Raw genomic sequence first — 22,758 nt, 5'->3', positions numbered from 1 at the left:
AACCCTGCGTTCTTAAATTTGAATTGGCAATATAAGTACAGACTCATTTATTTTTCTTTTTCTAGAAAATGACTGTTTCCTAGCTCTGTCTACTTAAAAGGCTTGGAAGCAATGAATAGCCATAGCACCCAAATTGTGGCCTTTAATAAATACCATTTCCTACTAAAAAGAAGCAGGGCTCTTTTAATAAATTTCTTATCCCAGTTCTAGGGTAGAAAAGTACAAGATGAACCTGGGAAGTCTTGTGCTAGAAAGCAAAAAAGCTCTTAAAGACCATCAGAATCTTGTCAAAAGGACAGAATTTGAAAAGGCTCCCACTGGACAAAAGTGGGACAATGTGAACCTCCAAATGAATAATGACTATAATGGATTGAAACACATAAAATGTGTAAAAATCCATGATCTTGTAATGATAGTACAGAAAAAATAAATTGGTTATCTTTGGCAGTTGCTAGAGCACCAACACATTATGCTAAAAATTGGAAAAGGAATGGAAAAAAAGCATGTTTTTTCTGACTTTCCTTTACAAATTGCTTTCAAGGACAGTTTCTCAGGGTTTTGAGGGTAGGTTTCTCTTTTAGCAAAATTCCAGCTAATAAATTTAGAAAAACAATGTTAAGGTTAGAAAAATCACATAAAATGAATTAATGGGTCTAGGCAAGAATTATTATTGGCTGTTAAAACCAGTAGATGAAAGGTTAATAAATGAAGAAGGCCCGAACCCACTGATCAATCTTAACATTACTAAAAGTGAGACATCTAGGTCTTAAGTATCTCCTGATGTGATACATAGAATAAGGTGTATGCTTGCCCCCCCCCCCAAAAAAAAACCCAAAAGCTAAAAACTCATTCTGAATCTAATCAAGTCTCTAGTTTACATGAAGTAAGGAGGATAAAGGAACATCACAAATACAAAGTTAGCCAAATGGAGAATGTGGGGTATTGTCTAGAAAAATGATTGTTTCTGCAACAAATTATTTTCTAAATGGGTGGGTGGGAGAGTGGGGGAGAACTAGTATAGGTTTTTTTTTTTAAGCTTGAAGACATACAAACCAAAAGCAATATATGGACTTTATTTGGATACTTACTCAAAGAAACCAACTATAAGAAGAAATTTTGAGACAGTGGGAGAAAATTCAACCTGAACTGGGTATTAGATGATATTAAGGAAATATATTACTCTTTTTAGATATGATAATGGTGTTATGTTAATTTAAAGTTCTTACGTGTTAGAAATACATAATGAATTATTTAAGGATGAAGTACTATGTTATCTTGGATTTACTTCAAACCACTCCAGCCAAAACAAACTAGAAAAGTGGGTAATGAGTAGATGAAACCTTAGTGTCAGCCGCTGTATTATGGGTACATGTTATCCCTACTTTTGTATATGTTTAAAATTTTCCATAATACAAAGTTAAATTGAAAAATAATTTTTAAAATCCATATTTATATATAATTTAAGAATGCTTACCTGTAGATATTCCCTCATGTTTATTTACCTTACCTAAGAAGCACTAGACTACGTATCAAATATCCTTTGTTCTGTAACTCGACAACAAAAAGATAAACAACACAATTTAAAAATGGGCCAAGGGCTTAAATAAACATTCCTCCATAGAAGATACATAGATGGCCAAGAAGTACATGAAAAGATGCTTAGTGTCATTGGTCATTAAGGAAATGCAAATCAGAATCACAATGAGATACCATACCCACTAGTTGGCCATAATTTAAAAAGTGGAAAATAAAAAGTGTTGGCAAGGATGTTAGAGAACTTGGGAATGTAAAATGATGCAGCCTCCATGGAAAAACAATTTGGCGGTTCCTCGAAAAGTTAAACGTAGAATTACCGTATGACCCAGCAGTTCCACTCTAGGTGTATACCCAAAGGAACTGAAAACAGGTATTCAAACTAATACTTGTACTCGAATGTTTATAGCAGCATTATGCACAATAGTCAAAAGGTAGAAGCAGGGCTTCCCTGGTGACGCAGTGGTTGAGAGTCTGCCTGCTAATGCAGGGGACATGGGTTCGAGCCCTGGTCTGGGAAGATCCCACATGCCGCGGAGCAGCTGGGGCCTGTGAGCCACAACTACTGAGCCTGCGCGTCTGGAGCCTGTGCTCCGCAACAAGAGAGGCCACGATAGTGAGAGGCCCATGCACCGCGATGGAGAGTGGTCCCCGCTTGCCGCAACTAGAGAAAGCCCTCGCACAGAAACAAAGACCCAACACAGCCAAAAATAAAAATAAATAAATATAAATTAAAAAAAAAAAAAGGTAGAAGCAATCTGGATGTCCATCAATCCTGATGAATGGATGAACAAAATGTGGTATATTTATGAATAGAATATTATTCAGCCATTCGAAGGATTGAGAAACTGATACATGCTACAATGTGGATGAACTTTGAAAATGTTATTTTAAGTGAAAGAAGACAGACAAAAGGTCACAATATTCTGATTCCATTTATATGAAGCATCAACAAAGGTCAGTCCATAGAACCAGACATCAAGCTAGTGGTTCCCAGAGACGGGGTGGGGGGGTGGGCGGTGGGGGGGCATTGGGGGTGGTGGTCAGGGGTATAGGGTGTGACTGCTTAACGACTATGGAGTTCCTTTCAGGTGATGAAAATGTCTTAGAGCTAGATAGAGTTGATTGTTACACAACATTGTGAATTGTATACTTTAAAATGGTTAATTTTAGTTACGTAAATTTTACCTCAACTTTTAAAAAGTCCTTGGTTCTAATTATAATTTTGTTGCTAACTAGTTGTGAAACTTGGCCTAGTCACTTAACTTTTCTGGGCCTCGATGTCTTACTTGGGGAAAGAGGGGTTTGATTTTTAATCTAGATTCTAGATGATCTTTCAGTTCCATTGTTTTCATTGAGAGTCAATGTATTTTTAACTTTTTAATTCTAAATAATTTCAAATTTACCAAAGAGTTACAAGAATAATGCAGAGAATTCCTATATACTCTTTATCCATATTCACTAGTTTTTAATATTTTGCTATATTTGTAGTATAATTCACTCTTTCTCTCTTCTGAGCCATTGAGCCATGAGAGTAGGTTGCATATTTCATGCCCCTTTACCCCTTGCACTTAAGTATGTGTCCTACGTAGAAACAGTACATTCATCAAATTCAGAAAACTTAACATTTGTAAAATGCTGCAGTCTATATATAGTTCATACTCCAGTTTTGTTGGTTTTTCCAAAAGTGCCTTTTATTTATTTATTTATTTATTTATTTATTTATTTATGGCTGTGTTGGGTCTTCGTTTCTGTGCGAGGGCTTTCTCCAGTTGCGGCAAGTGGGGGCCATTCTTCATCGCGGTGCGCGGGCCTCTCACTATCGCGGCCTCTCTTGTTGCGGAGCACAGGCTCCAGACGCGCAGGCTCAGTAATTGTGGCTCACGGGCCTAGTTGCTCCGCGGCATGTGGGATCTTCCCAGACCAGGGCGCGAACCCGTGTCCCCTGCATTGGCAGGCAGATTCTCAACCACTGCGCCACCAGGGAAGCCCCAAAAGTGCCTTTTATGGCATTTATTTTCTTTCATTTTATGATCGAGTCTAAGATCACGTATTGTATTTATTTGTCATGTCTCTTTTTAGTCTTCTTTAACATAGTACCATTCCTCAGCCTTTCTTTGTCTAATGTTGGTATTTGTGAAGAATACAGGCAGTTAGTTTATAGAATATTGCTTAATTTGGGTTTTTCTGATGCTCCTTCATGATTAGATTCAGATTATACTCTACCTCCCTGGCTGGAAAACAACATAAATTGATGCCTTCTTTAGGTATTGCATCCAGGGGCTAATATCACTTTTAAATTATATACAAAATAATTCTGACAGGCAAAGCAACAGTCTCATGCATTAAAAACTTACCATTTATCTTAAGACTTCTATGTGTTCTCTACATGTTATTTAATTGTCATAGTAGCTCTGTGAGTTTTAAAAATGGGGGCTTTTTTTTCACTTTAACATTATCATTATCTAGTTGACTATTAAATACCTACAGAAGATATATTTTTTTTTAAGTTCTGTTGACTTGTGTTCTATTTGGTTGTTTAGTAGGACGCATGTTTTCTTTTGCTTGATTTCTTTTTAAGTAAACTGTATTTGCGCACGTGTGATAGCCTGTTTTTCTGCTAAGTATTTACAGACTGCAGATAATGAACCACCATAAACTAATACCCAAAGTAGTCTGACAGGCATGATCTGCAGGTCTCCTCATTTATCATGAACTCATGTTCTTTACTTCTAGCTATGCAAGAAGAGGCCTTGAAGCTGGTGTTGCTGGCATTAGAAGATGGTTCTGCTCTCTCAAGGAAAGTTCTGGTACTTTTTGTTGTGCAAAGACTAGAACCAAGATTTCCTCAGGCATCAAAAACAAGTATTGGTCATGTTGTGCAACTACTGTATCGAGCTTCTTGTTTTAAGGTCAGTAGCAAGCAACCATCTAAACATTACATACGTGGGTGTGAGATACCTGGAATGGGTGTTGCCTGGTCTAGAGGACCCAGAAATACAGAATGCTTATAAGAGTTAAAAGGAAACTTTGCCTTCTGCATTTATTGCATCTGTGATACTGCATATGTGTGATACTACTGTGTGTAGGTGTAGGAACACATACGTGAAGGTGTCAGTAACACTGTGAGGAAATAGTTTGGTAAACTTGGCTCTTGGAATAATAAAAGTGAACTAAAGAAGCCTACTTCATTAATGTTTACCATCTTAAAAGGGAGTTAGGAAGCATACTGAAAACTTCATAACAGTAGGTAATGTTTTAACTTCCCTATTATTTTTATCTCTTTCTCTGTGGTGATTAGATTAAAGCCTTTAATCTGAAGATGGCCCATATGTTGTCTTATGGATGACAAGAGAGTGAAAAGTTGAGGATACTGCCCCACTCTGCATTTAGATGGTGGGGTTTTTGGCAGAGAGGCTAGGGATGAACCCTTAAGTTATTTAGAAATGTAGTTTCATTGTTGAATAGGTTTATGGGTGATGACAGTTACTGAGAGACGTGGAAAGTAGGCTGAATCCTTGACGTTTCTGCATGTTACAAGAAAGTAGGTTACTGGTGGGGACTTGAGAAGGGCCCAAGGACTTGGAAATAGAAAGACCCATTGGCTTCTATAAAGCAAAACATCTGTAAAGTACTTCTATAAAGTAAAACATCTGAATTTGAAGCCAAAGTTTATTTAAGCTATTTTGCTGGTTTTATAGTCCAAGAGTGAAAACAGTACAGGCAGAAAGGAGGTTTTCTTGGCACACTGCTTAGTTTGAGATAACAGGTTAATTGATGATGGAAATATGTTCAAATGAGTTCACTTATCTGCACAAATGAGGGTTGGACACTATCTGCCTGATAGTTACAGTGCTTGATTGTGTCCTTAGGGCAGCAATTGAAATGAGTCTCTGGTTCCTCAAACATAATGTTTTTGGCTAAGCAGGCAAATTACAGAAATCATTTATCATCTTGAAGTGACTGGCTTGGTTCTCACACTGTGTATTGTTGACTTAATGTTGTTTCTTTTCCTCAGTGGTATCATACAGATTTGTGGTTTATGATTGTCATACATCTACAGCTGCTCCTAATATCTGACATTTGAATAGAAAGATTTCAATTTCATGCTCCCATTTCATCTTGTACTACTGCCCTGTAGTTTAAAATGTTAAAAGCAGTGTTTACATGAATAAAAGGATATCATGCTGACAGTTGCCAAAGGCCTCTCTCCAGGGGCATTTACTCTAATAAACTCACCATTGTTGAAGGTCTTTTCCTTGATTATAGGCTTAGAGACCTGAATTTTGGGAGTTCCTCAGGAACAGAATCACCACAACCGAGGTCACATACTACATATTATTAATCTTATAAATTTGTAATGAGAAGTGCAACTTCTAAATGACTTTAATTCTCATGTCATAGCTATTTTCCTATAGAAGAGTATCAAACCTTTGCTTGCTTAGCATGGAATCAGAACAAGGGGAGTTAATGATTCTATTGTTTAATGCAGTGATTCTAAACTGAAGATACACATCAGAATCACCTCTGCAGTTTTGAGGAGTATACATTTGTGGGTCCCATCCCTAGATATTTTGATTTGGTAAATCTGATACCAAAATATACCAGTGAGACTTGAGCATTCATATATACTTGTTAATTATGCGGTCCTTGAAACCAGGGATTCTGATTACCTGAAATTGTAGTTTTCGAAGCGTCATAGGTGATTTTGATGCATGTTTATAGAACTTTAATAGGGCCAGGCTCTGTTAGCCACCTATATACATCTTACAACTCAGGTGGATAGATGTTCATGCTGCCCAAGAGGCACCCTGTACCTTGGTGGCTGGATGAATGTTACCATCCTCTGGTTTTCTGGGTTTCGTTTTCTGTTTTGGATTAATAATTCCTCCTTTTGTTTCCTCAGTGTTTCTTTTTTTTTTTTTAATATTTATTTATTTATTTGGTTGTACCAGGTCTTAGTTGCATCAGGCGGGCTCCTTAGTTGCGGCATGAGAACTCTTAGTTGTGGCATGCGTGTGGGATCTAGTTCCCTGACCAGGGATTGAACCTGGGTCCCCTGCATTGGGAGCGTGGAGTCTTACCCACTGCGCCACCAGGGAAGTCCCTCCTCAGTGTTTCTTTAAGTAGGTTATTTTGTGATTTCTAAGTTATACTCTGCTCTTTCTTAAATTATGCGTAAGACTGTGCTGATTAGAATTTTGGGTGTCCCATACTTTTTTATAATGTATTTATATATTCTCAAAGAGAATTGTGAACTGATACTATTAAGTTAACTCTCGGATGATAACTTGATTTCCCCACCTTCATGTTCTTGAGGTCATATTACTGCTGTCTCATGTGCCAACAACAGCAATCAAGTCTCCCAGTGAGGTGGTCTTAAGGAGATTTTCATTTCCTGATGAGAAAATCATCAATTTGAATAGTTTGAACTATTTGTTCAATCTAAGTTTCAGAGCCTGTACTAGGCTTAGGTATTGTAAATTCTAATCAGGTATCAGATTTCATTGTGGCCATTAGCAAGTTCTAATGGTTCAGGAATAAGTGTGTATCATTTATTGTGGAAATTATCTAGCCACATACCTGCATGTTTAGATAATTAGACAGTTACTAGGACATGTGAAACTACCTTTTGAATTTATGTTTTTTATCACTTAAGTATAGATTAAAGCTATAAAAATACCCTAATAATTTTTGTGGTGGCAGAAAATTTCTTAATCATCACCCATAGCACTAATGTTTGCCTAACCATCATGTCCCTCTTCTACTTAAAAGTCCTCAGTGGTTTCCCATTCCCTACAGGATAATATAGTCATACCTCAGATATTGCAGGTTTTGTTCCATACCACTGCAATAAGGCGAATATAGCAATAAAGCGAGTCATAAATTTTTTGGCTTCCCAGTATATATAAAAGTTATGTTTACACTATACTGTAGTCTATTGTGTGCAATATCATGATGCCAAAAATGTATGTACTTTAATTAAAAAATACTTTATTGCTAAAAAATGCTAACCATCATCTGAGTCTTCAGCAAGTCGTAGTCTTTTTGCTGGTGGAGAGTCTTGCCTCAGCGTTGATGGCTGCTGACTGATCAGGGTGGTGGTTGCTGAAGGTTGGGGTGTTTATGGCAATTTCTTAAAATAAGACAACAATGAAGTTTGCCCCACTGATTGACCCTTCCTTTCACAAATGATTTCTCTGTAGCATGCAATGCTGTTTGATAGCATTTTACCCACAGCAAAACTTCTTTGAAAATCGGAGTCAGTCCTCTCAAACCTCGCTGCTGCTTTATCAACTAAATTTATGTAATATTCTAAATCTTTTGTTATCATTTCAACAATCTTCACAGCATCTTCACGAGGAGTAGATTCCATCTCAAGAAACCATTTTCTTTGCTCATGCATAAGAAGCAACTCCTCATCCATTAAAGGTTTATCATGAGATTGCAGCAATTCAGTTACATATTTAGGCTCCACTTCAATTCTCGTTCTCTTGCTGTTTCCACCACATCTGCAGTTACTTCCTCCACTGAAGTCATGAACCCTTCAAAGTCATCCATGAGGGCTGGAATCAACTTCCTCCAAACTCCTGTTAATGTTGATATTTTAATCTCTTTCTGTGAATCACGAAGGTTCTTAGTGGCATCTAGAATGGTGAATCCTTTCTAACCGGTTTTCAGTTTACTTTGCCCAGATCCATCAAAGGAATTACTATCTATGGCAGCTCTAGCCTTACAAAATGTATCTCTTAACTAATAAGACTTGAAAGTCAGAATTACTCCTTGATCCATGGGCTGCAGAATGGATGTTGTGTTAGCAGGCATGAAAACAACATTAATCTCATTGTGTATCTCCATTGGAGTACTTGAGTGACCAGGTGCATTGTCAATGAGCAGTAATATTTTGAAAGGAATCTTTTTTTCTAAGCAGTAGGTCTCATCAGTGGGCTTAAAATATCTAGTAAACCATATTGTAAACAGATGTGCTGTCATTTGGGCTTTGTTGTTCCATTTCTAGAGTACAGGCAGAGTAGATTTAGCGTAGTTCTTAAGGGCCCTAGCTAGGATTTTTGGAAAGGTAAATGAAGATTGGCTTCAATTTAATGTCACCAGCTGCATTAGCTCCCAACAGGAGAAGCTTTGAAGCTTTGAAGACAGGCACTGACTTCTCCTCTCCAGCTATGAAAGTCCTAGATAGCGTCTTCTTCCAATGCAGGACTGTTTCATTTACATTGAAAAATCTGTGCTTTAGTGTAGCCTCTTTCATTAATTATCTTAGCTAGATCTTCTGTATAACTTGCTGCAGTTTCTACGTTAGCACTTCCGGCTTACTTCATCTTGTAATTTTATCTTATAGAGACGGCTTCTTTCCTTAAACCTCATGAACCAACCTCTGCTAGCTTCAAACTTTTCTTCTGCAGTTTCCTCACGTCTCTCAGCCTTCAGAGAATTAAGGAGAGTTAGGGCCTTGCTGTGGATTAGGCTTTGGCTTAATGGAATGTTGTGGCTGGTTTGATCTTCTATCCAAACCAATAAAACTTTCTCCATATCAGCAATAAGGCTCTTTTGCTTTCTTATCATTTGTGTGTTCACTGGAGTAGTGCTTTTAATTTCCTTTAAGAACTTCTCCTTTGCATTCACCACTTGGCTAGCTCTTGGCACAAGAGGCCTAGGTTTCAGCCTGTCTTGGTTTTCAACATGCCTTCCTCACTAAGCTTAATCATTTCTAGCTTTTGATTTAAAGTGAGAGATTTGACTCTTCCCTTCGCTTGAAGCCCATCGTGGGGCTATTAACTGGCCTACTTTCAATATTGTTGTGTCTCAGGGAATAGGGAGACCTGAGGAGAGGGAAAGAGGCAGGGGAACACCGGTTGATAGAGCAGTCAGAACACACATTTATCAATTAAGTTCACCATCTTTTATGGGTGTGGTTCATGGCACCCCAGAACAACAATAGTAACATAAAATATCATTGATCACAGATCACCATAACAAATGTAATAATAATGAAGTTTGAAATATTGCAAAAATTAACCAAAATGTAACACAGAGACATGAAGTGAGTAAATGCTGTTGGAAAAATGGCACCAATAGACTTGGCTTGACACAGAGTTGCCACAGACCTTCAGTTTGTAAAAGACGCACTACCTATTAGTGAAGCACAATAAATTAAGTGCAATGAAACAAATTGTGCCTGTCCCCAAATTTCTCACCATAGTATACAAGGCCCTCTGTGATTCTTCTCCAGCCTACATCTTAGCCTTTAATTCTATGTGCTCTGCTCTTTCATGTTTCTGTTTACCACTTGCTACTCTTTTTAGAATTCTCTTCCTCACCCTTCTTTGCCTGGGGAACTCCTATTCATTCTTCAAGACTCAGTTCATGTAGCCTTCTGCTGGGGGAAGCCTTCCCTGATACTCACCCTTCCCTCCCCCACCTGTCAGATTTAATTGCCTTTCCTTTATATTGCCATAGAGTCTTAACAATAGCACTTCTACTATAATTTTCTATTTACAAGTTTCTTCCCTACCACCTGCTGAGCTCATTGAAGGAAGGCAGAATTATGTATTAGGTTTTGTAAGTTCTGCTTTGTTCTGAAAAGGATTATTTTCTTTGTACCTTCTTCATGTAATATCTGATAGGCTATAGGTACCTCCCCCATCTAAAAAAAAGAAAAGGTTGTTTGGGGAAGGAGGAAGAGCAGAGAAATTCTGATGGGTTTTTCTCTCCTTTCTATTTTTTAGGTTACCAAAAGGGATGAAGACTCTTCCCTGATGCAGCTAAAGGAGGAATTTCGGAGTTATGAGGCTTTACGCAGAGAACATGATGCCCAAATTGTTCATATTGCTATGGAAGCAGGACTCCGTATTTCACCTGAGCAGTGGTCTTCACTTCTATATGGTGACTTGGCGCATAAATCACACATGCAGTCTATCATTGATAAGGTTTGTGAAATTAGAGACGCTGATTTTATATCTTTCTGCTACATTGAAGAGTATTTGAATCTTCAGAAGGGAGTAAAGAGACAACCAATTGGAGATTCCTGTTTTTACATATAAGACTCTTATAAATATCTTTCTTTTTTATTATTTTCTAACTTTTAAAATAAACTAAGGTGGGCAACAGGGAAGCAAATACAGGATGTTAGCATAAAAGCAGCCTGACTTACCAAGTCTGTCATTTATCTATATTCTGACACCAGATAGCTAATAAATAAGTTTTCTAAGTGTCTAATGATGAATTTCATAGGGCAGATTCTGAGGTGAAAATTTAATTCATCATTGATACTCCTACTATGGAATCTGAAGACACTTGAAAACCTATTCAGTGTGTTGACTGAATGAAAACATTTGAATATAGACACGTCATAAAACCCAGAGTAAAAACCATTCTGTTTTCTTTTTGTGTTAGCTGCAGTCTCCAGAATCATTTGCAAAGAGTGTTCAGGAATTGACAATTGTTTTGCAACGAACAGGTGACCCAGCTAACTTAAATAGACTGAGGCCTCATTTAGAGCTTCTTGCAAACATAGACCCTAATCCAGGTATGTGAGAAAATAATTGCTTATACTTTTTCTACTTTTGAGGTAAATAACACAAGAGACTTACTGCTAACAAGTTCTTTTCCTCATCCCATCCCCTTGGTGGACTATACAGATGCTGTTTCACCAACTTGGGAGCAGCTAGAAAATGCAATGGTAGCTGTTAAAACAGTGGTTCATGGCCTTGTGGACTTCATACAAAATTATAGTAGAAAAGGCCATGAGACACCTCAGGTAAGCACATTTATTGCACTTCTGACTGCTCTCAAATTTTTAACAGAGCATCCTGAACATCTTAACAAGCTGTTTGGTTAATGGACTCCTTATGTGACTCCACTCTCATATAAGTTTTTATTGTCTCTCTTCTTTTGAGAGAAACCCACGTTTTAGTGCACCTGATAAATAATTCATAGTACAGCAGCAGTTTGAGGCGTATCTTGAATATGAGTTTACTGCAGGTTTTTTTGACCAACTCTATAGACCTGATTCCTTCCAAATATTTTGTCTAATTTTCTTCTAATGTGGGGAAATTGTCACTTTTTTCTTCTTTGCTGTCATACCAATGAATTCATGTTTGTATATGTGTGGAAGTAAATAAATACTTTCAGTGTGCTTTTGAAGGAGTTATTTAAGGTAAAATCCTTCATTCTAGTAATAACGTCCATTTATTAAATCACTGAGCCAGTCCCTATGTTCAGTATTTTACATATATTATTTCTAATCATCACAGCCACCTGCAAGATAATTGCTGTTCCCAAGCTGAAGTTTAAAAAGGTTAAATAACATATGTAAGGTCATGGTGGCAGTAAGTGACAGAACTGGTATCAAATCTACTCGAGTCAAAGTGATCTTTCCACTCTTCTGTCCTTATTCTATTAGAAGACATTATAATGTTCAAATATTAACTGAAAGATGAATGTTTCATATTTATTAAGGTCACAGAAATAACAATGACATCTTAGATTTTGATGCAAATTATAGCAGTTATGATGATGTTTTTATATTTTGCCTCATTATTTGTATGAACTTAGCTCCAAGCCTTAGAAGAAAGTTGTACTCTCAAATTGACAAATAAATTAGCATTTCTTAATTTTTAACTTCTGGGGTAAGTTGTATTCTCCCTTTTCCTGAGAACATTTAAGTGGACAAAGCTTATGGCTTTTTTAATGCTTTTTGAAATTGGTTGCTTGATTTGGGTATCATAATTTTAAGATAGCAATGAATTGATGAGAAAATCTTTTATTTTCGTGGGCATTTTGTTGCCTGACAAATAAGTAACATAGCATTTGAACCAGTTCCAGATAATCCTCAGAAGGAATATCTAAAATGCCAACTCAGGGTTATGCCACATAACTCATAACAGGAAACAATGCAGTGGTAGTTGTGTCAGCACAAGAATTACTTATCTAACATGAAAAAGAATTAAAGGTGTAATCATAAAATTCTGGAGTCCCAAGAGTGAGTGACAACTGGAATCTTCACTTTTCCAAACATTGATTTTCTTTTCGTAGCCTCAGCCAAACAGCAAATATAAGACTAGCATGTGCCGAGATTTGCGACAGCAAGGAGGGTGTCCACGAGGAACAAATTGTACTTTTGCCCATTCTCAGGAAGAGCTTGAAAAGTAAGTTAGGAGAACTCTCTTTTATTTGGGATTAATTTTTGGTCATTATGAAAGTGTTATATAGAGTCTTAAAGTTTGTGATGAGTTTCAAAGATGCAGTCAAGTTTGCATTGTGGAAGTCTTTAGATTGAAAAATAACCTTTTCTTTTGAAACCACACCTTGTTGCTTCTGGCAGCATGGTTAACATAATAAGTGATTTAGAACCTTATTCAGGTGTCATATTTTAGACCATTGTATATCTGGAATCCATGTTTCTGCTAAACACCTGTGCAGAATGAAAGTATTCTTAATGTTCACTCTTACTTGCTCAGGTTCCATTGAAGGTAACAGCTGAGTCCCAGGTAAAATGGTAAAGCAGATACATTTTCTTTTTATGGTTTTTGGTCTTTTTAACATTCTTTTTTCTGTCTTCTTTTCCCTTTCTCTTGTCCTATGGGTAACCCCTTTTTCTATGTCCATTTACCCCAGACATAAAAGTAAATGGATATAAGCTGTAATATGTGTTGTCCAAGTTTTTGTTATTTTGTTTTTTAACCAAAACATTCATCATTGAGATCTCACCAAAAATTGATTCCAGCCTTTCTTCTGAATAACTGGTCTTTATATCAACTCTTAATGGACATCTCTCTTTTGTTTTTAGACACTTTAAACCCAACTTGAGCTAATTTTCTCCTCTTATACATCTTCTCTTGTATACATCTTCCATCTGCTATCCCCAGGTGTACCCTGTCCAGCCAGTTATATGTGCCATGTTATAGGAATCATCTTTGCCAGCTTTCACCTGCTTGTCTTAGTCACCAAGTTCTGTCAGTTCACCTTCCTATATATTTCTTGACTCTTCCTTGTTCTTTCTGTCCTTATAGTCTAAGCTGTCATCCCCTTTTCTTGATCCATAGTTGCCTCCTAACTAGTCATCTTACAGCTATGGTTGCCCACCCCCAATCCCCTTATTCCCCACAAAATAGGGAGAAATTTACACATAAGGCTCATTGCAGGTATTGAGACTTGGGCATCCCTGTGGATAAACATACAAAATCTACTCTGTGGCCCACAAGACTCTGCGTCATCTAGTTTGTGCCTACCTTTTTTATCTCATCTCACAACGCTCCCTAATTTTATTGTATACTCAAGCCACGCTGACCGTTTGTCAGTGCCATGCTCCTTCCCACCTTAAGTCTTTTATATAATGCGGTTCCTTCTAGCCTTGCCTTTGGAGCTTTCCCTGTGCCTAGCTCATCCTTTCTTTTTCAGGGGCATCCCCCCAGTATTTCATACTAAACCAGGTTCCTCTTTTTCCTGCTTATCAAAATTATAATTAACTTATGGGGTCTGTCTTGGGGGTTGACAGACTTTTCTGTAGAGATGCAGATAGTGAATGTTTTCAGCTTGGTGAACCATTCATTGATCTCTGTCAACCACTCTACTCTGCCACTGTAGCAAAAAAGCCACCATAGACAATGCATAAAATGGGCATGGCTTTAAACTTTATTTACAAAAACAAGCAACTTTGACCCATAGGTGATAGTTTGCTGACCCCTGATCTATTTATTGAATGTTTGTCTGCCTTACTGAAGTGTAAGGTCCATGGACTATATCCATCTTGTTTATTATTGTCTCCTCTTTTCAGTGGCTAGCACTGGGCCCTGCACATAATGAGCTCTACATCAACAGCAGTGTGATAGAAGATAAATGTGTGTGCATTAAAAAGAAGAGCAGAAACATGCTTCCCTTTTTACTGTCCCCCTGCCTCTCCCGGACTGGAAGATCCCGGAGAGGCTACAGGAGTCTTAAGAAAAAAAGGGTGCTGTTTGCATCTAGTCTAGGCAGTTCTATATGAAGTATACAGAGTTTTACATCAAGATGATTTTTTAGACTCGAGATATTTTGAGCTTGTCCATACCTGAAGTAGAGCTTTTTAGTTAAAATAGAGCTTTTTAGTGGACCTTGCTTGAGAGCACTTAAAAAAGAAGAAACTGTGTGATTTCATTGTCATTCTACTCACAACTGGTGCCCACCTGAAAATCCATTTTACCTCTTACACCTTCAAATTGGCTTCCTGCTCTCCATCTCCAGTTCCTACTTCAGAACTTCATTATTTCTTGCCTGAACTTATAATGGTAGCAGTAAAAATAATAATAGCCAAATTAATTGGTCAAATTTTGTGCCAGGTGCAATGTTTAATGTTTCACGTGTTTACCCAATTTGTCCATTCTACTGCTATGTGGCTTTTTTTAACTTAATTGATTAATTAATTAATTTATTTATTTATTTTTGGCTGTGTTGGGTCTTCGTTGCTGCATGCGGACTTTCTCTAGTTGTGGGGAGCGGGAGCTACTCTTTGTTGGAGTGCGTGTGCTTCTCATTGTGGTGGCTTCTCTTGTTGCAGAGCATGGGTTCTAGGTGCGTGGGCTTCAGTAGTTGTGGCTTGTGGGCTCAGTAGTTGTGGCTCACGGGCTTCGTTGCCCCGCGGCATGTGGGATCTTCCTGGACCGGGGCTCGAACCCATGTCCCCTGCGTTGGCAGGCGGATTCTTAACCACTGTGCCACCAGGGAAGTCCTGCTATGTAGCTTTTTACAGGCATCTCCCTATGTCTCAACCAAGATTTTCTTTCACAAATACGGGTTTAATCATGTCCATCTTCTGCTTTAAATTCTTAATTGGTTCCTCAGTATATCACTGGTTCTGAGCCCAATCTTGCTTTCCAGCCTTATTCCACCTTTTGCATTCTTTATTTTTTTAAGGTACATCCAGTTTACTACTATATGAATTCTTTCACTCTTCTTTCCCTTATACATGTTGTTCACTATATCATACGCTTTCCTCTTCTCTGTTTGGAGAGCTCCTGTTCCTGATTATACTCAGATATCATCTAACGTCTGAAAACTTCCCTGACTTCCCAGGCAGTGTTAGTTGCTTTCTTCACTGTGCTGTCATAGTACTCTATACCTGATAACTTTATAACTACCAGTTCTCTCACTGTATTGCAATTATTTATTTACTGGTGTGTATTTTCACTGGACTTCATTTATTTTATGGGTTATTCATCTTTATATTTTCTGCACTTAACAGGTATTTGACATGTAAACTCAGGATATTTATGTTGAAAGAGCAGATAATCTATAGTTCATATTTCCAGCCAGCTTCACACTCTCTGTTGCTGTTAAGTAAAAGAAGAAGAAGAAGAAGGAAAAACAGGGTAATACAAAGCATTAAGGAAGTGGAAGATGTCATTTTCTCGTTGGTTAAAAAAATGCATGTTGCTACCCAGCTCTGGACTTTTTGAGGGTGGAGCCTTTATCTTAGCTCCCATAATGTACCAGGAGGAATTCAGCAAATGTTTGTTTAACTTAAATAAATTTTATCCCAGCCTGCTTTCTCTACTATACATATCTCTAACCAAATGCCCAGAATCTCTCTTAAGAATATTTGTGTGAATATATTTTAGAATTTAGGGTATTGGAATCCTGTTCCCAAAAATTGCTGCATTCTGGAGAGTATCAAAAGCCTGAGGTCAACCAGCTCAAGAAATATTTTAAAAAATGGTTGTTAAGTGCTAGGTACTATTTGAGGTACTTCTAGTGGGGAAAGAAGAACAGTAAACATGTAAACAGACAATTTCAGTTACTGATAAATGCTATAAAGAAAATCTGAGGTGGAAACAAGCTTGGCATGTTCAGGAACTAGAAAGAGGACGAGTGTGCCTGGAGAATGAGAAGAATGGCAAAAAATAAGGTTGGAGAGGTTAAGTGAGGGCCAGACCATATTGGCTTGGTGGACATTGGCAAGGAGTTTGCATTTTATTTTGGAAGCCATTATAGGGCTTTATTCAAATGGAACAATGAGATTTTAATTTTGTCTTAGAAATGTCACTCTGGTGTCTGCATGGTGTAGACCAGTTAAACTGCTGCAGTGGTCCAGGCATGAGATTAGTGCTTGGTCCTAGGACTATAGTAATTGAGATGATGAAAAGTAGCCAGATTTGGGATATATTTTGGAAGTAGAGCTGATAGGACTGATAGATCGAATGTGGGGTGTAAAGAAAAGAGAAGATCAAGGATGACTCCAAGGTTTGGGGCCTGCATAACTAAGTAATGTCTTTTACTGAGATAGGAAATGCTTGGGGGTAGAAAATCAGTACTCTTGGCCATGTGAAGTTTAAGGCTTACTCCACATTCATGCAGCAAATGTTTATGGAACACCTAACATGTACCAGGCACTGTGCTAAAGATAGAGAGATGAATAAGGAATGCAGAATTCTTGCTCTCATGGGGCTTACATTGTAATAGAGAAGATCAACATAAACCAAATAAATAGAAAACATAATATCTGGTACTGATTGGCACTATGAAGAAAAATAACAAGGTAAGGAGAAGGAGATTGGGAAAGGGGAGATATTTTAGATAAGATTGTCTGGGAAGGGATCCCAGAGGATATGACATTTAAGCAGACACCTGAATGAAGTGATGATGCACTAGAGAAGAAAAGATAATTATAGGAGTGAAGTCTTTGAGAAGGCAAATGGGCTTGGGACCTGGGGTGCAAGGGGAAAGATTGGCCTGAGTTAGGAATAGGAACTCTTCACCTCCTATTTTAGGTGGAGTGTGTAGTTACAGAAGCAGGAAGGTTGGCGGGATTGGTGATGGAAAGATAAGTAATTCTCCTCTGGTGTCATCTGTTTTCTCTGTGAAGTGGGAGGCAGTATCATCAGCTGTGGTGGGGCTCTGGCGAATGGAAGGGAAGAGGATGTTAGAGATCGGAAAGTGAATTTAGTAGAGAAGTGTATTAATGTAGTGCTTGGCCATTTTAAATAATTGATCATGATTTTGATTTTGAAGAGAGTTTAGTCAGCATGATTGCATGATTTTTCTCTAGCAACATTCACCTACTTGAGCAGACACGGAATAAGAGAATAAGTAACAGATTGGATTGGGGTTTTACCAGGTGAGTTCAACAGGGTAATTGGACCAAGGGAGTTAAAGGTATTTACAAGGGAGGAATTAATGGTAGATAATGGATTCTAAGCTGGGTAAGGCAGGGAGCAAATACTTGAGGGAGCTCATGGATGACTTTAAAAGAATAGGAAGTAATTGGCTTTTTCAACTGTGAGGTCCAGATTCCAGGCCTAAGTCTTTAGCTACCTAGATGCCAGGAGTCCAGTATGTATCCCTGTTTGTCCCTTACTTTAACCTTACTCCTCTCTTTTAAGAGACTCACAATTAAAACTTTATTTTTTGCCTGCCAGAGCAATCTTAAGGATATTTGAAATTTATCCTTTGAGAATGGAAAACAAGGAGCAGCTGGGCATTTTGTGCAAGAACCTTTGAGGTGAAGAATGAAGAGCAGGTTTCAGAGTAGTGTGTTGAGGAAAGCACTGGCCACTCCATGTAACCTAACTGCCTTTCTAAAATATAGGTCTGCTCATAACCCTCATTCTTCAAGAAGTAATCATTGGTTCCCCAGATCTATAAGATGACATATATAAGCTGGCCATAACCTGTGGTTTTTTTGAACTTCATGTTCTATCACTCCACCTTTAGCCAGTCTGATCTGGGAATACTTGTCTTTACTGAGCTTTGCTGCTTCTGTCAGTGTGTGTGTATGAATGAGACGGGGAGAATTGAATAATGAAGCTGTTTATAGATACTGAAGGACTAAACGGGAAACTGTTGTGAAGGCATTGCTCATCACTAACACTGTTTAATTACCATATGTTTGGTTATATATAACATTAATATCAGGTATTAATTTAGGTATATGTAATTATGAACCCGTATGTGTGTAGTCATCTTTCTATTCATGTAACATAGTTGTTCACCACTTTAAAATATTGGAGGGAACACTGACTAGGACTACATTGTAATGAAATTTTTGTTGTATGACTGGAAATAAATTTTCTTAAATGGAATCAAAGATCAGGTTGCTTCATATATTAGAGTATTATATCTGACCACCATAAATAAAACCCTGAGTTTAATATCAGAAAATATCTTTAATCCAAATACTTTTTACTTTAGTCATAAACTAATCTGAAAAATAGAATACTAAATTTCTATATTTTGGTGTAATGTTTAAGAATGAGTTTTGGGTTTTTTAAAATCTCTTTAAAATTATATGATGCCTTAACAATTTGGTAACAACAGAGAATTCTTTCAACTCCTGCATACCTTTTCATTCTACATTCCCAAGTAAATTTGGTATGGTTACTTTCATTTTTATATAGTGTACTCTATTCCAATTATACAAAATTTTCAAGAAGATCTCTTCCCACTCTCTCAAAATAGTTTTTTGAATACATTTGTACTTTTCTTGCTACATTAATTATGTGTCTACATACATAAGTATTGTGTATACATATATATATTGTATGTGGCAGATATATTTTCATGTGGCTATCATAGCAGAGGTTGATGTAGACTGTATTTGATATTTAGCTGAAGAAACTTTTTTTTTTAACATCTTTATTGGAGTATAATTGCTTTACAATGGTGTGTTAGTTTCTGAAGAAACCTGTTTTTGAAAGTTGTTCTTCCTTTTAACATTTTTTCCTATTGCTCCCTCCCTTTTTTTTTTTCCTTAGGGTAAGATTTAGTGAAATATTTACTGATATTTTTATTGTTTTTGAAACAGGTATCGATTAAGGAACAAAAAGATCAATGCAACAGTAAGAACGTTTCCTCTTCTAAATAAAGTTGGTGTAAACAACACTGTCACAACCACAGCCGGAAATGTCATTTCTGTCATAGGAAGTACTGAAACAACGGGGAAAATTGTTCCAAGTACAAACGGAATTTCAAATGCAGAAAACAGTGTTTCCCAGCTAATTCCACGTAGTGCTGACAGTACATTAAGAGCTCTGGAGACTGTGAAGAAAGTGGGGAAGGTTGGCACTAATGGTCAGAATGCTGCTGGGCCTTCTGCAGAGTCTGTATCTGAAAAGTAAGTATTAGGTAAAAATGTTTAACGTGAGTAATTTAGCCTTTTTATAAGTACCTGAGTATTTTTATTTATCCTGAGGAAAAGCAGTTAATCAGAATTTTTATGCAGAATGTTTCATGTAGTAGAAAAAGCACTAAATACCAAAAAAGTTGAGTTCTAGTCCTGGATCTGCAGTTGAATAGCTCTGTGACCTTGGAAATTCACTTCAACTCTGGGTTTTGTTTTCTTCAACTGTGAACTGAAGAGGTTGGACCAGAATTGAGTTTTTCTCACCTTATTTCCTTGAACTTTAGGATTGAGTCCATAGAGGTGCCAAAAAGGAACTAAGTAGAAACCTAAGCAGGTGAGATGCTTGAGCCTCCAACCCGTTTCAATTAGAACAGTTCCACTTTATGCTCTGTAATGATGTGTAGTTGTTAAGAGGGAAATCTTTAAAGCCAAACTCTGTGAGTTCAAATTCTGGCTCACTGTTCCCCAGCTGTTTGATCTTAGGCCAGTTACTTAATCTGTCTTCCTCAGTTTACTCATCCATAAAATTGGTATAATAATACTACCTGCTTCATATGTTGGTTGTGAGGATTAAATGAGTTAATACTGCAATGTGCTTTGAACAGTGCCTGCCACATAGCACTCACTAAATATCTGCTGCTGTTATTATAACTACCATTATTATTATTACCATTACTGTTGTTTTGGGGTTTCAGCATAAGATTTAATTTGGCGGAAAGGTTTTGGTACTTTAAGAAGAAAGTTTTAAAACTTTCCAATTATCTGAAAAGTTACTTCCACCTCTAATATCTCAGGCTTTTGTATTCTTTTAGCGTCTTAAAATCTGAGCTAAAGCATGTTTAGATTATGTTGCCCATAAATAGTCTGTCAATGTCTATTATATACCTTTTGGAGAAAAAGTGTTATGCTAGGCACACAGTAAATTGCTAGGGATTTCAAATAATAAATGGATAGGTAGACATTTATATTCTTTATTTCTGCAATTAGCATGTGATAGGGAAATTTGTTTATCAGAGGATTCTTATAATCTTCCCTCAGAGAGATCTTCAAAGAGATAAATCAGAGAACATTGTCTAGTTTAGCAAATGTTATTTACACACTAATACTGAGCTCTGATTTTGGCACTCTTGAAAATACATGAGAGTGCCGCAACTAAGACCTAACACAGCCAAAACAAATAAAGAAAATTTTAAAAATAAATAAAAAGAAAAAAGAAAATACATGATATGTATAAGATATCTGTGCATTTAAGAAACTTATGAAGACAGTTGGGGAGACAGCATTTACATAAATGAAGCAGTATTGGAGTTGGATTAAAGAATAAGAAAATTTTATATTGCTGGGTGAAATATGGTAAGAAGATTTAGATAGGTAGATTGGCACCAGATTATGGAGATCTTGTGTTAAATGTATTTAGGAAATGAGCTTTTGAAGGGTTTTGGCAAGGTAAAGTTGTAAAACCATTTTATATTCATACAGTGAAATGTTACTCAGCCATTAAAGAGTAAGGTACTAGTGCATACTACAATATGGATGAACCTTGAAAACATTATATTAAGTGAAAGAAGCTAGATACAAAAGCCACATATTGTAGAATTCCATTTATGTGAATGTCCAGAATAGGCAAATCCATAGAAGACAGAAAGTAGATTAGTAGTTGCTAGGGGCTGGGGCTGGGGGACAACGGGATGGGGAGTCAATGCTAATGAGTACAGGTTTCTTTTAGGGGTGGTAAAAATGTTTCAGAATAAGATAGCAGTGATGCTTGCACAGCCTTCGGAATATACCAGAAATCACTGAACTGTACACCTTACAAGGGTAAATATATCTTAGTTTTTAAAAAAATGATGGACTAGAGAAAACAACTTTCAAAAATAAGTAAATCTCGGTAAATAAATCATTTATTCATTCAGAAATTATGGATCTTCTACTATGTGCCAAATACCAGGCCAATTGGCATAGTTAATGAAAATGAACCAGATATACTCCCTGCCTCTAACAGTCTTCCAGTGTAGTTTGGGAGACAGACATAAACAGATATCATATAATATATTCTGAAAGGTACTGTAATGGAGTTGTGTTTCAAGTATTATTAAAACACAAAAAATAACAATAATTCTACCTGGAGTTATTGTGGAAGGTTTTTTAGAGGTAAGGTGATGACACCTGAGCCATTCCAAAAGTATGGCTAGTTAGGAAGGAAGGGTCTTGTCAGTAGAGAAAGCAGCACAGGCAAAAGCATGTAGGTAAGAGGGGCTGCTGCAAAGGACAGCCCAGAATCCTAAATTCATCTAGAATCTAGCTGTCTGGCTAGAATGGGACTGAAAGTTAGCTTTTTCCTTAAGTCTGGATTTTTGGGATAGCTTGCATGATTTCATAAGGCTATGAACCTTGTCATGGATTTTGGTACCTTTTTCCTGCAAAGTCTAAGAATTTGTCATTTCAAAGTATTTATCTGAATTTTATGGTATATAACATTCTGCTATGGAGGACCAGATAATCTATGTAAAGCACTTAGAATAGTGCCTGGAATGTGCTCATTAATTGATTAGTGTTACTTATTATTGTTACGAGGAAATCCTAATCATTTTCCTGGTTGCCTTTATTGAACTTCAAAATATAAGCACAGCACTAAAATATCTTTAAACTCTAAGCCATTTGTACTTACTTTTATTATCCACAGTTTCTTATTTTCTGCATTTTAACACACAATTACACATAGAAGTAAACATCTGCTAGACTAATCTTTGCTAGACTTAAAGGCAGCCCATACTCCTTGTTATTTATACTCTTGCTTTAAAAGAGCTTCTCTAGTTTGAGAAAAACCCTCTAATCTAGTTGAGATGCAATGTATTGAATTCCTGCATCATTAACAAGATCTTTTTCTTGCGTCACCACATATCTCAGCTCTGCCAAAGTTTGACTTCTTCAGAGGGCCTAAGAAGCCATGGTGAGATCCTCTGGAGCTGATCGCCTGGTGAATCAACAAAGAAAATCCTTTGTGTTTTAAAAAAAAAAAAAAGAAAGAAAGCTTGTGTGTTTTGCATCAATTTAATGAGTAACCATTTCATTGGCATTCTGCTCCTCTAGCAGATATTTACTGAGTACCTACT

The 22,758-nt window shown here is 37.1% G+C and overlaps 1 protein-coding gene and 1 non-coding gene across 4 annotated transcripts in view; both read left to right on the top strand.

Annotated features, from left to right (window-relative positions):
- RC3H2 (ring finger and CCCH-type domains 2) overlaps positions 1-22,758 on the top strand; it is a 51,391-nt gene that overhangs the window by 16,522 nt on the left and 12,111 nt on the right. For all 3 annotated transcript variants that reach the window (XM_036854910.1, XM_036854909.1, XM_036854908.1), the window contains exons 5-10: positions 4,270-4,445; positions 10,278-10,478; positions 10,945-11,077; positions 11,190-11,308; positions 12,586-12,698; positions 19,328-19,636. In XM_036854910.1, the coding sequence (XP_036710805.1) occupies positions 4,270-4,445; positions 10,278-10,478; positions 10,945-11,077; positions 11,190-11,308; positions 12,586-12,698; positions 19,328-19,636 (1,051 nt within the window). The remainder of the gene's footprint in view (positions 1-4,269; positions 4,446-10,277; positions 10,479-10,944; positions 11,078-11,189; positions 11,309-12,585; positions 12,699-19,327; positions 19,637-22,758) is intronic.
- Positions 10,745-10,855, top strand: LOC118897592. The gene has a single exon (XR_005020483.1). It is a non-coding gene; the product is annotated as a small nucleolar RNA SNORD90 (small nucleolar RNA).

This window comes from Balaenoptera musculus, chromosome 6 (genome assembly GCF_009873245.2).
Source record: "Balaenoptera musculus isolate JJ_BM4_2016_0621 chromosome 6, mBalMus1.pri.v3, whole genome shotgun sequence".
In the NCBI taxonomy this organism is placed as follows: domain Eukaryota; kingdom Metazoa; phylum Chordata; class Mammalia; order Artiodactyla; family Balaenopteridae; genus Balaenoptera; species Balaenoptera musculus.
Note: the sequence above shows the minus strand (reverse complement) of the source record. Positions and strands in the feature narration are given on the sequence as shown.